General features: G+C 38.9%; 1 protein-coding gene across 8 annotated transcripts in view; it reads right to left on the bottom strand.

Annotated features, from left to right (window-relative positions):
- The window catches only part of SYTL2 (synaptotagmin like 2), a 64,978-nt gene that overhangs the window by 12,149 nt on the left and 36,851 nt on the right, over nt 1–15,978 (bottom strand). For 6 of the 8 annotated variants that reach the window (XM_080375875.1, XM_080375879.1, XM_080375878.1 and 3 more), the window contains exons 5-10: nt 10,421–10,493; nt 9,746–9,845; nt 7,971–8,852; nt 3,556–7,245; nt 1,992–2,093; nt 973–1,026 (exon numbers count right to left, since the gene is read on the bottom strand). In XM_080375875.1, coding sequence (XP_080232001.1) covers nt 973–1,026; nt 1,992–2,093; nt 3,556–7,245; nt 7,971–8,852; nt 9,746–9,845; nt 10,421–10,493 — 4,901 coding nt within the window. The remainder of the gene's footprint in view (nt 1–972; nt 1,027–1,991; nt 2,094–3,555; nt 7,246–7,970; nt 8,853–9,745; nt 9,846–10,420; nt 10,494–15,978) is intronic. The other 2 variants (XM_080375881.1, XM_080375882.1) reach the window with 1 other exon arrangement.

Genomic DNA, 15,978 nt, shown 5'->3' with positions numbered 1-15,978 from the left:
CACTCAATAAGTTTAACTCAAAAAACCTCCACCCTTTTCAGATAGATGTCTACACATTCCATATTGAATGTAAAACATGCTTTCAGTAGGGGCCTTCCTTTGAAAGCAAAGTGTAGTATGGTACTTAAGTCTTGTTAATTTACTGGACACTGCACCCATACTATTATGCTACTATCATCCTATCTATACTATAGGCCACTAACAAGCAAGATGCTTTAAAGCATCTAAAATATGACAATAAATGCAACTGTGCACAACTGCTTTTTAAAACTGTAGTGCTCCAATGCAGTTAATAAAGAATTGTGTTACATTATACCATATTCAATGTTATTCAATGGTTTTCTATTGTGTTCATCTTGACATGTTCTTAGAACAGATTTGCTTTCATTTTGCCTAGATTTGGAATTTCTAAAGGTATACAGAAAGATTTAACAGTAAGGCACCTGTAACATACTAATGGATAGATGATATCAGCAGTAGCTGATATCGCAGTTCACCTACTGCTTAGAGTAATTCTACTTTGCTGATTGAGACAGGGATTATAAGAGAGGTTCCTTTCCAGCTGAGCTGTTCTGAAGGGTGTTTTGCACTAGCCAAAGTCATCTTGCATCTTATAACAGAACAGATGAACAGACAAGTTCAATATTTACTTAGGCCAAGTCTTTCAACTGAGCTAATGTTCAAAGCTCTCAATGATTTCAGCAACTTTCATAGGTTGAATGACCAAAGGCCAAAATAATACACTGGTAGGTGGCACAGAGTTTCTACAGATATAGCAAGACATAACATAAGTATATTCCTTAAGAATAAAACAACACAACAAAATTCTACAAAAGCATTATGTCATGCTGATGTTAATCAAAAGTGCAATACAAATCTTGGCTTAAAAAAAATTATAATATAAACCTTCCCTAGCAAATAGAAGACATTGAAAAAACAACAAACTTCCATGCAGATACAAAATATATTTACCATCTTCAGCACTAAGAGCTAATTCTTCCTTTGGATTATTTATTTTTCCTGTATCTGCACAGAAAAAAAGTAACACATAGTTAGAAATTTTGCTGTTCAGTAAGCTAAAATGGATGGCAGATGGTAATCACAGAATTAAGAGTAATGAGGACAAAAAACCCCAACGAACCATCAGAGCCATGGGAACAGTTAAATTCAAGAGATGCTTTCTACTTCACACACTACTTCAAGCCTACGTCCAAGCAGCAGTTTCATGTTGACAGTTTCTATCACTGTACTGTTGCAACGATCAATGTTAGTACATACCTAAAACCTAGAAACCAGTTAGAAGCAAGCAATAGCATGAGTAGTATCAGAAGAGTAATTTGCCAACAATAGCCAACATCTTTCAAAATCTACACCTCCACGCTTCAGTTTACAAATGTAAGTTTGTGTCTTCCCCATTAGACATGAGATAAGTATGAAAACACTCGGAGGCAGCATGAAAGGAAACAGGAGTAATAATTTGTAAGAATTCCTAGAAGGCTACAAAGGGAAGTCAGGAATTAATTTTAAGTACAATCTTGTCTCACTGTACTCTCTTGAAGTGACTTTGGTATAATAACTGCAGGAAACACAGGTGAAACTCTACTAGACTAAGATGATTTTGTTGTACTTCCACTGCCTACTAATTTGACCCAAGCAAGCCAGCAACAGTGCAGGTGTCGCTCATTACCAATTTGGATAGTTGCCAATACTTCCACTATTGAAAAACTATCCAAAAAACAGTTCATCACTGTTCAATGCAGTGCGTTTTTGGAAGATGTCTGCTTCATAGACTAGTGTTGTTTCAAAAATTAACACAAAGAACTGAGAACTACACTGTATGAGAAGAGAACATAGCTCTATAGCACAGTCTCCATACAGCTTATTGAGAAACAAAGACAAAACCACTACTTGGCAAAGCTGTACGAAGATCAGCATGAACATTTTAAGCCAAACTGCAGATCATGGGAGACACATGCAAGCTTTGTGCTCACTTGAGGTGGCTGATGGAATGTCCTCTAGACTTTTGGAAGGCATTTTCCTATCTGCACTCCTTTTCAAAGCCATCAAAACAGGGTTTATTTCTTCTTCTGAACCTGTTATGAGACAAAACACATGAACACTGCACATACAGACATGCCATTTTAAGCAAGTCACTGAAAACCCAACCATGGGTTTCTTATGAGAATCTATTTTGACTGTTAGCAAAGACAGTGAACATTCAATGAAAATACAAAAAGAAATCCAAAACAAAATAAATGTCTAATTTTATGTGTCCATTTGCTCTCTCTAAATTCTTTCAGCCATCAGTAGAGAGAGACAGGTTGGTTGGTTTGCCCTGTGTAGGTATCTGCCTGTACTGACTAGTAACAGTTTGGGGCAATTATGGCACTTAATTGTCTAAAAAAATATCAGATAAACTCAGACATTAGCCATTTTGTCATCAACTTGTTATGTATCAGCACAAAAAAGTTCATAGCTTTAGTTTTTCCCTCTGTGCAAATTTGTCTGTAATATTTTCTCCTCAGTGAAAGACACTTTGTTTCAATATTTGAGTAACAACCACAAAACCACCCAGCTGTGGAGGTATTTGGATCCCTGACGTTACACAATTGTCTCTAAGGGCAGAATCAAGACACTCCTAGCTCCTTCAGAATCCTTTAAGACCCGCTCTCCTCCCTACCTCACCTTCTGCCCCATCAGCCAACCAACCAGGCCTTACAGTGTTGCTGCCTGTAATTATGGGTAAAAGCAAATTATGTTTCATTTTTCCTTATTTGTCTTGAGTTTTCACTGACTTCTATTGGAATCTCACTTTCAAAACAGGCTCAAGAGTACAGTGGCAGGCCCGGTAAACTTCACGTATTTCTCAGATCCTCCACGTGAAAAAAAAAAAAATTCTCAGTCTCTCAGCATGAGATTAAAAAGATGAAATTATCTCCTCTACCTTAAGCTCTTTGATGACTACCACACACTATTTGCTAGAGCTGGCATTCAATCAAATAATAAGAATTCTACTAAACAGATAATGTATATGGCCACTCGCTAGTGCAACAGGCAGCAGTGCTAAGCGGAATAGCACAGAGTATTGGTATGAATTAATATCTCCACATCCAGCCATTCCACTGGTATTTACCTTTGAAGACTAGCTGGTCAAACTAAAGAATGAACTCAGTCAGCCACTGAATTTTTTTTTTCCTTTTTTAATCCAGTATAATTAAAAGAAATATCAGATATTGAATGTTAATATTATTAATTTGAAGACAATGTCACAGGGGAGGAAGAAAAGGGTTAAATCATGAAGACTGATGTGATTGATCCAAACTGCTAAACTCCCCTTACCAAAAAGGCTTACCCAAATGTAGTATGCATTTGTCAAACACTTTCCAATTAAAGGATTTAATTATTTCTTCCCATCCTTGCCAAATATCTGAAGCATTCAATTAAGTATCATACAGACTTTCATTTAAAATATTTTAAATTAGCTACTAAAAAAAAAATAATTGGAGCCATGTTTAACAACCCAGGACCATGAATTTTAGAAATCAGACAGCTCACAAGTTGAACTTCTGGTTCCACAGTGGGAATCAGAGTTTTCATCTGAAAAACCGGATCCCAAATTTGAGCCGACCCCTTCCTCTTCATCATTTTCCTCATGCTGAGACATTAGGCAGATTTGAGCTCCTTCAGGCTGGGAGGAGCTGCTCTCATCTTTTAGTGGTGTGCTTGCTCTTCTCAATTTCAACAGTGCTTTAAATTCTGAATGCTTTTCAGAGGTATCCAAGGATGTGCTTCCGTCTCTCCTTCCTTTCTCATTTATCTTGAATGGCTTGACTGCAGTCATATTGACCTCTCCTTCCAAGGGAGGAAGATCAGCTGGAGCCATGTTTCTCTTCTCTATTTTATTAATACCTCCATTTCTTTCAGGTAGATCAGAACCCTCAGTTTCATTTACTGCAAGATCATTTACTGAAGCTTTGATGTTTTGTTCTGGAGCTCCCCCTTTGACAGTTATCTTCATCCGTGTATGATACCTTCTTAAAGGACTATGTGGCTGTAACAGTGTCATGAATGTAGTCTCTTTTTGTGATGGAAACATATGATCCCCAAACTTTTCCCATTTATGTAACTCTCTGGATACTGGACATGGACCTTCAGATGCATCTTGAATAAGTTTTTCTAAAGAGCTATTGAATTCATTGAATTTTACAGCGTTTGAAACATAATTTTTTTCTATTTTTTCTTCTATTTCTTGAGGATGATCTCTGTCTTGATGCAGAGCATGCACACTTAGACTCATCTGCATTTTACTTTGCATTTTCTTATCCATATTTTCCAGCACAGAAGCTGATGTTTCAGAGACCTCTTTTGGTAGTTTCTGCAAATTAACATCAAATACTCTATATTCAGCCTTGGATGGTGCAGACCTTTCTCTGGTCTCACCAGTTTCCTGCAGCAATTCTCTATCATGCTCATGGGTTGTGCTTATAACTTGCACCTCAGCAGTCCTCTGTTCCATGCTGTCAGCACCTTTGGGTTTAGGAGGTGGTGTTTCTGAGGCCTCCTTCAGCAACTTCTCTAAAGCAGAACTCAAGCCGCTGACCTTGGATGGGGCAACAGACTTTTCTATGGTCTCACCAGCTTCCTGCAGCAACTCTCCATCATGCTTATAGGTTGTGCTTGTAACTTGCACCTCAGCAGTCCTCTGTTCCATGCTGTCAGCACCTTTGGGTTTAGGAGGAGGCATCTCAGAGGCCTCCTTCAGCAACTTCTCTAAAGCAGAACTCAAGCCGCTGACCTTGGATGGGGCAACAGACTTTTCTATGGTCTCACCAGCTTCCTGCAGCAACTCTCCATCATGCTTATAGGTTGTGCTTGTAACTTGCACCTCAGCAGTCCTCTGTTCCATGCTGTCAGCACCTTTGGGTTTAGGAGGAGGCATCTCAGAGGCCTCCTTCAGCAACTTCTGTAAAGCAGAACTCAAGCCGCTGACCTTGGATGGGGCAACAGACTTTTCTATGGTCTCACTGACCACTTCAGGCTGACTAGTATCTTCTTGGCATGTTGATTCTACACTACAATTAGTTTGTGACATACTGTTCACATCATCAGATGTTTGCATTCCCACCCTTCTGTATTCAGAAGGTTGAGATGCAAAGGTTTCTCTAAGCAGGTTCTGCAAAGCAGCTTGAGGCCTCTGGGAACCCTCAAGAGTATCTTTGTCTGCTGCCTTATGCTGTAGACAGAAACCTTCAAATTCCCTAAACTGTTCCCTGAGGCTTTTTTTGTTTTCATGCTCATCTGTCGATAGCACATTCACTTTTCCTGTGCTCTTCCCTACTTTTTTATCGGCAGGAGAAATGTCATGGCTCTGTTCTACTGTTCTTTCAAAGACCTTGCACTGATTTGAGTGAAGAAGTTTCCCTTTCAAAATGTTTTCTTTTAGGTTCAAGCTAGATGACGTCTCAGAGGCTTCCTTTTCTAATTTCTTTAGGCCAAATTTAAATACATCAAGTTCAGCTTTAGGTAGAACAACCTTATCCATGGTCTCTGCAACTTCTTCCTTAGGGAGACTGACATCTAATGGAGTAGTCTTGTTCCCCACTTTTTCTACAGGTAAACATAGCCAATCATCTACTGCTGACTCCTTTGAAGCATCTTTATCATCAGGTGATTGGAGCAACTGCAGGGAAACATGATGTCCTTTTGATGAAACTATACTTTTTTCTACACATTCTTTAACTTCTTGATCTGGAAGACCCATCTTTTTCTGTGGTTTTGGGGTAACTGGTTTTCTGTCCGGCTGGATAAAGTCTGTATTTTGTGTGTGTGTCAAGTTCAGACCATTCAGGGTAGGAGATTCTAGAGGCAGTTCACATACCAGAGAATCTAGTTTCCGTGTTTTTTCTCTCTCGGATGTTTGGGTTTGTTGTTGAATTAACTCTTGCTTGCTCGCATTATCTGTGCTTTTTTTATCTTCCTTTGATTTTCTTTCACAGGTTACTGGACTGGTACTATCTGGCAAAGAAACATCTCCCCTGTCAATGCTACTCTGTAACTTAACCCCAGTATCCCAGAAATTTCTCAAACTCTGGAACTGTGAATGATCTGAAATTTGATTCTTCAGCTTCTCATTAATTTTTTCTTTTAAAGACAAAACCTGGAAGCTGGGCTTCTGTCGGAAACAAGCAGCAGCTTTTCCTTTAAGTGTTTCTTTCCCATCTATTTCTTTCTCTTTGTTTTCTGGGGAAGCTGAAGTGGCACCAACTCTTGACTGCAAGTTACTGGCTTTTGGCAATTCTGTATATACGTGAACTTCATCAGGTGGAAGTGTTCTTTTTGACTTTCCAACTGCATGGCCTGATCCAAACTCAAAAGAGTTTTGGTGTTTGTTTCTTGAAGCCTGGCTTGCACAACTTAGTTCAGCACTGCTTAGCTTATTCTTGCTTTGATCACCCAATCCATTAGGTAGGTATATGGCAGCTGGTTTTATTTTGTCACTTCCTCCAAGACTCTTTAATGTACTGCCACCTGATGCATTAGAATTGATACTAACTGCTTGCTCTCCATGACTGGGGATAGTTTTATCCCTCTCCCAGAATGCTCTGATCTCCCTTATTCTTCTTTTTTCTTGTATTGCCTTCTCCAGTTCACATTTCTGAGCTGGTAACTTGTGTTCTTCATGTTCCAAGAGATTCGATTTTATATTTTGTTCCTTGATTTCTCGTCCACGTTCTTTTTCTTCAGCTTTTGTACAGTCAAATTCAGTTAGTGATTTGTCATTTTGTTCCTCATTCTCTTCCCCCTTCTTAGGTTTCATCCTCTCTTTTACCAGCTGTGTATCTTCTGAAATAAATGATGCAGGTGAAATACTGTTCCGTTGATTAATCCTTCCAAACAGTAACTCTTCCGTAACTCCCATTTTTTCATCCGTGCTAAGGCCACTGTCTTCTGTAGGAAGAACTGTTGTTCTGGTTGAGAACTCTACTTCCTCTTTGGGTTCCCTGCCTCGGGATTTAGCTGATACATGTTTCCTATCTTCAGGACCAGAACTTCTTTTAAACCAGTCTAAAACTTTTGATACAGATTCATCAGCCACTTTTGTGAGTTCATCTGCATGTTTGTCAGGCTTGAAAGTGGTTTTAGCATCTTGCTCCTCAACAAGATCAGGCTTACCTTGTTGAAGACTTGTAGAATTGATATTGGACATCTCATGTGGTTCTGTCTTAGCAGAAAGCTGATGTTCATCTACAACGTAAACAAACTTATCTGAGTTAAGAATCAGACACATGACTCTACAAATGTTTGATCTATCTTGAAAAGCCTCTCATATCATTATTTTTTTTTGACTGTTAGCAGAGAAAGGAATTCTCTGTCCTTGTATTACTGGAAGGAACCATACTGTGGGCAATAAAGTGAAAAATAATTCCTGCGCTGAGATATCCTACTGGAAGAGTAATCATACTACTTTTGAGGATGTAAGCAGATAAGATTGGTCATCCCCATTCTAAAGGGAATGGCTAAATGTCCCCTGAAGAGGGGACAGCCCAGCATATTTGTGTTTAGTCCCAGGAGCAAATCCCCAGGTCACAACTGGATTACTACCAAGGACAGTTGACAGTGGTACACCAAAAACACTTTAGTTCCTATGCAGACAGATCTAGCAGGCCTTATGACAGATATTTTATCCAAATGCCACCACTTCACTTTAATCATTCACAATAAAGGTGCCTATCCATACTCTGGTCTGATTGTTAATTCTTAAGAATACCAACAGAACGTCTAGAAATACTGACTACATTAAAGCATTAAATTCTAAATAATCTTTTTTGTATTCTAATACTGCAATAGGTAGCACATTCCTACTATTTCTGTTTCCTAGCTTTTAATTCTTAGATACAAGTCATTCAAACATTAATGAATACGTGCTATATGCTACTGCATTCTATTCTTCACTCCTATTAATCTCTTACCAGTAATGTTTTTGTGTAACTTTGATTCATGGCTCAAGATCTGGTTGGATTTATTTTCACGTGTCTCATCAGCACTCAGTTCAATATTGCTATTTGGCAGGATATTGCTGGAGGTCTTCTGTGGAGTTTCAAGTTTCTTAGGAGTAACTGTCTTTGTCTGCGAGGTTTCGTTAACCAGGAAGACTGACCTGTTAGTGTCACAAGGGCCAGATGCCGATGTATCTTCTTGTAAGCCATCTATTGTTTTTATTTCTAAAACTGATGAATAGGTTCCCAAAGGCTTTACAGCAGAAATTTGCTTATTCCCAAATGAATCTGATCCAATAGCATCATTTCCACTACGCTTTATTTCATCAGATTCTAACATATCGAACTCTCCTGTTTCTCTACCATGGTGGAGCTGTGGGCTTTGCAGAGGTTCTCCTTTGCCTGTGCCAGATGAGAACCTCACTTGTTTTAGTTTTTCCAGTGAAATTTCTGTGGAGTCTTCTGCTTCTTCCCTAAGAGAGTTCTTCTCAGCTTCTCCTTCAAAAATAGTTGCAGTAGGAAGACCACTCTTTTTCTGAACATCTAACATCTGACTAACACGAACTTCTGAGTCAGTGGAACTTGAACTTGAACTGCGTTTCAAAATGCCCCTGGGTGGTGTACCAATGCCATTAATCCTCTCTGGCTGTTTGGCTGGTTTTGGAACAAAGTCTTCTTTTTGTGACACTGGATCTGTTGCTTTGTGAATTAATTTTCTAGCTTTTGGGACAGGACGCTTAACTAGTCCTTTCTGCGATTCGCCAGCAGGTCCTACAGAAGGCTTCTTATGCTTCTCTGTTTCATCATCTTGTATGTTTGGTTGAGGTTGGCTCTCTTCTGAGAGTGACAAAACTTCTGTAAGACATATAGAAGAAATCATGTGTTTACATGACATTCATCTGCATAAACACAGAAGCATGACAGTGCAGATCTAGAATGCAGCGATTATACTGGTTTATTAAAAACATCTGCAGTAAAAGGTGGAAATTCAACATATCACAAATCAACAATTGATTTCATTTGTAAGTACTAGGAATTCTTAGCAGATGAAAATCCTGCAGTTATTTCTTATTCTAGAAATACTATTTTATGACTAAAGATAGAGAACACACCAAATTTTTGATCAGCATTATTCCTGCAAGGGACAATATTTTGCAGGAAGGGCAGCTTTTGAATACACATACAACCCTTCAGCTTCAGAACATAAACAGCAACCTATAGAAATGGAAACAGGCTATTTCCACACTCATATGGAACAAGGTAAAATGCTGAAATCATGTCCTGGTAGGGAGGTGAATTTTTACTTTTTTTTAATTCCTAATGTGCAAGTCTTCCTTTTTCCTGTCAGCAAGCTTTACAACAGAAACAGGAGAGTAATTTCCACATATGAGTCTGTAAATTACAAGTTCAAATGTCTGCATTGTGATACATCACCACTCATTTACTTGCCTGCAGAGAATGCTGTGGGAAAGGGAGAATTTGACAGCAAACAGGAGTGAGAAAACAAAGGAAAAAAATAAAGATCAAAGAGTTAGGCTTCTGTTGAACCAACAGCAGCAGTAACTGGAAGGTCACATAAACAGCTATTTCCTGAGTATATTTATATGTTTTACATAGGGTTTGAAATTAACTAGTTGATATCTCCACATAGTTAAGATAAAACAGGTTTTGATACCTTACAAAAGGCAGCAATGAAAGTAAAAATTTCCATATAAGCCACCAAGAAATTCAGTCTTTTTTAGTCTTACCCTTCTTTGTTAGCTGAGGTAGAGTGGCTGGTCTGTTTTCTGATTCCGCACTGTTCAAGTTATCACCAGATGCAGTGGAATTAAATGGATTTCTTCTTTGCTAAAAGGGAATGAAGATTATAATTGCAGTCAAATTGTTATACCAGCACACTCTTCACAAAATAAAGTGCAGTGATTACCTCTGCCTCACTACCCTGTCTGCAAAGAGTCTGAAAGCATGCCTCTTAAATTAGATATATGATAAAAACCTAAACAATACGAACCAAGGAATCATCAGAAGTGCTAGTGATAGCCTCATCTTGTTCTTTTTGAAGTCACCAATAGCAGAGATAAGCCACCACTTAAAGACAGTTGAAAATTCTAAATTGTTGCAAGTTAAATAACATTGTCTCTAATTTTGTGACTACAGATTTTGGAACAGAGCAGGACAATTCTTTTCAGTGGTTGAAGAGGCTGGAAGTAGTGTCAAGCACAGCCAGCCACTGACTATAGCCATAACAGCACTTCAGCGTTGAACTTTTAGTGGTTTCCATTATCTCCCTCCAAAACAAAAAACATTAATTTTTTCCAACTCCTTATCTTTCTTCCTCAAATCTTTAATTGTCTTTACCACTGAAGCTGAGAAACACACAAAATGTAAACAACGACTTCTGCTATATTCAATACCAGTCATACCTTTACTGATGAGACTGCTGCCTTCATAGGTCTTTCCTCTGGTTTGTCTAACACAGAGGTTGTTGTTTTAGAACTGGAAAGAAAAAGCATGTAAAAACTTTAGCAAACAGGACATTACAGTAAGCCTTTTTGAAAAGACAAAACAAGTAATTGTTTATATATACACTCAAATATAAGCTCTCAGCACCTGAAGTTTTCTATTTAGCCGATTCTCATTAGATTTAGAAGCAAACCTTCTCCTTACCATAGCAAGGGGATATTACTGCCGCTTTCTTCTTTAACAAACAAAGAATTTTTTGCAAGGGAATTCAATACAACTTCTACTTGGCATGACAGAAGCCATATTTTTAAATCTTTTAGATTCTTGAGCAAGCTTTATGTAAATATAGCCACTCTCCTAACAATATCAGTGTTGCTGTCTCCATCCTTGTCCTACATTTATACTTCTAGGACTGAAATCAAAATGGAGGAAGGTGCCAAAATCTGATAAAAATAGAGTTCTGCAAAGCGTCCAGGTCAGAAAAATCAGATGAACCCCATCACCACTATAGCAAAGATGTGACATGTAGAGACAACAGCACATCCCCTCAAGAGGTACAGCTTATAAGCTATTCTTTCAATGAAGATCTATAAAATCTGTGGTTTGATATCATAAGCAAAGCAAATTATTACTTGTGATCCTGACTAAGCATAGCCCAGGTAAAGAGAAATTAAAACAACTAGAAGAGACAGCTCTTACATTATGTCAAGTAGTATTCATCTACTTGCAGAATGATGCAAGGGTTTTTTTCCAAAGCAATCAATTTTTATAATTTGAGTTTATCTGAACATCTCAGATGTGACAAAGCATTTACTTTGTGAAGATGGAAGTTAGATGTGGATTTAAATATGGTCTTCATATAACCACCACATTCAGTACCTTAACTTTATATATAAAGTGCTGGCATTAACCAACTTACACACTTAAGATTTTGGGGATGGGGGAAACAGTACAAGACAGGAAAAATTAATATCCTCCAAATAGGAAATATGGCCTCAGACTAGGAAGAAAAGAAACTCCTATGTTTTTTCCAATATAGATGTACAAGGAGAGTCCAATACTAAATATTTCTTCAGTCAATGATCTTTGGTATGGGTGAAAAGACCTTTAGATATTGATTGGTAAGCAGCAGAGCCACAAGATAATGCTTTTGAGGGCAGATGTGGCACCTCAGGACACCACCTCTCATCAAGTTTCAGGTTCAGACAGGAGCTGCCTCCTCACACTGACAAAGTTCTCTCCAGTCAGGTAACTGGCAATAGTCTGCTGTGCTGAAGAGAGAACTTCCCACTTCTCCAGGTGCGGTACAGTTAACCTCAAAGTTTAGAAAAAAGGTCTGGTAGCCACCCTTGAGAGGTTACCAGCCTTTGGACTGTCAAGTGTGTCTGTAAAATGGCAGTGATGTCACTTCTCAAATGGAAAAACATCATTATGGAGAAGATAAGACGACAAGGTAATGAGCAGCCTGAACAAAAGTCTAGGAAAAAAATACCAGTTGTAATCTGAGCTACCAATTTCTGTATTTCTCCTTTGCTCTTCTGGTTCAACGCTAGCTTTAAGAAATATACCACAATGCATAGTGAAATAAACTTAAGGTATGAGCTCATCTTGTAATGGAAGCTATCTCATGGGTGAAAAAATAAACTGTTCTTGTATTTCAGCACTAACTGCAGCAGCCTTTTATATGCACACAGTAGGTATAACAGATTATTATTGTTCTTTTTTTTCTTCTCCGATTTTAAATAAGAAAAAAATCTAGTTCTCAAAGAGCTTAATATTGCAACTTTTAATTTCTTTTCAAAAAATATAACCCCACATTACAGTTTTTAACCTTCGTTCTAACATTTTTTATTTTTAAAAGTCTGAAAATACCTATATTTAAAGAAATTTTATTCTGCTGAACTGGAGTCTGTATTCTTGCTTTTATAAAGCAATGAGTTTTTGTTTTTAAGAGCATCTGTGTGCTCCTGCACTTTGCATGTCTCTACACCATCTACTACTAGCCAACAGGACAAACATGATTTCAGTTTATATTTTTTTAAACGTCTAGGTAATGAATGTTTAAAGCCTTCACTCGTTTTAAACAAGGAAAATTTCATTATGTACCCTGGGCTCAAGAAACCAGCAAGACATTCTTTTTTACAGATGGGGAGGTAACTTTAAGCCTCACTGAACACACACACAATTCAATAATATTTTAATGCAACACTACTTCTGACTTACCATAGAATAATCAAGAGTTGTTAATTTTGCATTACATATTGAAAACCCTGCTCTAAAGAAGACACAAAGTAGAGGAAAAAAAAAAAACCACACAGGATCCTATAACTAAGTTTCATGTCAACAACCCGTACAGATGGGAAAACTGTACAAACAATTCCCAGACATGCTGCATTCACAAGGCTGATCTAAGAGAGTGTATGAAGCCAAACTGACAGATACACCCAGATTAAAAAAATTCTGCACTGCAATTCAGCAAAACAAGCTACAGTAAAGGCCCAGACTCCACACAGCACAGATTGGACAGCACTGGAAAAGAACAAAGAGGCAACAAGGCAAAGGCAGGAGCAAAGCTGGAGAAAAGGGTTCCAAATTTGTATGCATTGTCAATACAGTCTACTCAGAAATGGCTTCCCAGTCAAAAAAACAAAAAAGCTTTCCTGGGCTCATCCTGAAGGGTAGAGAAGCTGGTGTGAGTAAAGCTCGGGCGATTTAACAGGACTCCATAAAAGTGTCCTTATCTAGGTATCCCAGTACCTTATTATTCCAGAAAAGTTACACGGATTTTAGGAATTAGGGCTTTTGTGCAAATTTTCACCTTGCAGAACTCTAGGACCACACTTGTCACCTGTTCAACGTAAGCTAAGAATATTTTCTAGCCTAGGGAAGAAAACAACCTACAAATCTTAAATCGAAAGATAAAACCCCTTTAACAGTCCCCTTTTTTGAGATTCAGCATAGACAGATGGTATCACTGAACAGAGTTCATATTGACAATCTGAGTCACCCTGTGAAAACTCATGCTGTGCATGGTTACACCTTCAACAGACACTTCACACACCTGGCTTGTAAAGACTCTGCTATGCAAGAAAAGTACCACAGTGATATAACACCCAAGAAAAACACCATTCATAGCTTCATTACTGAATTTAGATGTTTGGGGTGTGGGGATGAAGATGACCATGCTAATATTAGAAATATAGTTGTGGGCTGATTTCTGTTCCATCTAATATAGCAGCATCCTGACTCAACAGCAGTTGAACTGGCCCTAGGGCTGGATTTGACCCTCAGCAGTTTACAAACAGATCTACTAGAACTGAATTTTCTTCACATTCAGTAAGAATTGTTTTGGTTTAAGGATAGGAACGAGAACAAAAAAGCCTGGGTAATTCATTATCATGTATCTTCTCATCCCAATCCTCAGGTCAGCAGTCATTCAGTTTATGCAAAGCCTGCAAGCCAGTGCTGGCCTGAAGCACACTCTTAAGAGGAAGAAAGAGGGAGCTGGGGTGGAGGGCGGGGGAAACCCCACACATCCCACAAACCTACCCTTAAAGTAGCACTTTAAAATGTTTTTAAAGTCCAAGTACCTGAACCACGTGTAGCATTTGGACACTAGAAGATGTGAGCTCACTGTCCTGGTTTCAGCTGGGATAGAGTTAGTTTTCTTCTTAGTAGCTGGTGCAGTGCTGTGTTTTGGCTCTGGTGTGAGAACAATGCTGACAGCACACTGATGGTTTTAGCTGTTGCTGGGTGATGTTTATACTAAATCAAGGACTTTTCAGTTCCTTGGGCCTTGTCAATGAGAAGGCTGGAGGGGCACAGGACATTGGGAGGGGACACAGCCAGGACAGGTGACCCGAACTAGCCAAAGAGCTATTCCATACCATATGACATCATGCTGCGTATATAAACTGGGGGAAGAAGAAGGAAGCGGGGGACACCCGGAATTACGGCATTTGTCTTCCCGAGTCCCCGTTACGTGTGATGGAGCCCAGCTGCCCTGGGGATGGACGGACACCTGCCTGCCCAGGGGAAGCGGTGAATGAGTCCCTTGCTTTGCTTTGCTTGGGTGCGTGGCTTTTGCTTTACCTATTAAATTGTTCTTATCTCAACCCTGGTGTTTTACATTCCTTTCCGATCCTCCTTCCCATCCCTCTGGGTGGGAGGGAGTGAGCAAGCGGCTGCGTGGTGCTTGGTTGCTGGCCAGGGTTAAAACCACAATACTCACTTAACGCAGTCCCAAGCTCCAGAATGATACTCTAGATTATACTTTCGTCCTCCTAATTGTAGCCACATTAAGACTATTGTATTGCAAGAGGAAGAGTCAATTAATTCCTTGCCATATTAAATATCTGTAGTGTCTGGGCTTTCCCTTCCCACTCCAGCTGGTGGGGTGGGCTTTCCCAGCACTGTGTTTCCCCTCAAGTCCTGATCACCTGCTGCCGTTACGGACAAGCCCACAGCCATGTCACACTGTTTCTTTCAAAGTCCAGTATCAAAAGAACAGAAAGGAGGAATACTTTAAAAACATATCATGCCTCCTGCAATTTCTCACATGCAATGTTGCGTAGACTAATCTCAGTCACAATGAAATAAGCCCATACTGAAATAATAAGCAATGAATTGCACATAGTCCTGCCACATTTGCTTGCTTCAGCTTTTAATATTTTAGAAGCAAATAATCTGAGGCATCTAATCAAGTATTTTTACAAGGTATATGCCAGTAGGCATCCAGCCACATATACTCTTGATCACTTCCTAAGGTCCATTTCCCACCGTCCCATAAACGCTGGACTGTGTGAGCTTGCTGTAGAGAGAAGATCTTGAGCTATTGGTGAATACGAGCACATGTGAACATGGTATACAGGCTGATTAATTTCTGGCACAATTTGGAGCAAAGGGCAGGAAAGGGTCCTGGACAATAACTACTGAGCTTCACATGGCTATGACCTGAAATAAGTCATCAAATCACCTCAAGTTAAAAACCACTATCAAGTTAGTCATATTCCAAACAATTGTCTATGTGTTCTTCAACCTTGTTATGTTATATATTTTTGAAAAGGCTGCCCTGAGAGTTTATGAAATGTATCACTCCTTATCACTTACACACAATTTGTAGAGTTATAATGATAAGAATAACATAAGGCTGTAATTCTTTTAAAGTATCATCATCTTTTCCTGATGTGCAAGATGATTCGTAAAATATTCTAAACGATATACTAAACAGCAACATGTCTGGTGCTGTTCATAAAGAAACAATTCCATAACAATCTCCTGAAAGTAAAAGCCACCTGTAAACCCACCCATCCACCCCCACCCCCCATTCAGTAATAACCCTGTTGGCATTATCAGCCAATATGGGGAGGGAGCTAAGCTTTCTTGGGGTAAGCAACCTCTATCATCCTTACCGTACAACTTCATTTGTAAACGAAGCAGTTGATTTGAGCTTTTTCAGCATGATTTCAGATGTGGATAAGACTACCCCTTTGAGTTCACTGATATTTATACATAAAGG

Source organism: Falco punctatus, assembly GCF_963210335.1.
Source record: "Falco punctatus genome assembly, chromosome: 2".
NCBI lineage: Eukaryota > Metazoa > Chordata > Aves > Falconiformes > Falconidae > Falco > Falco punctatus.
Note: the sequence above shows the minus strand (reverse complement) of the source record. Positions and strands in the feature narration are given on the sequence as shown.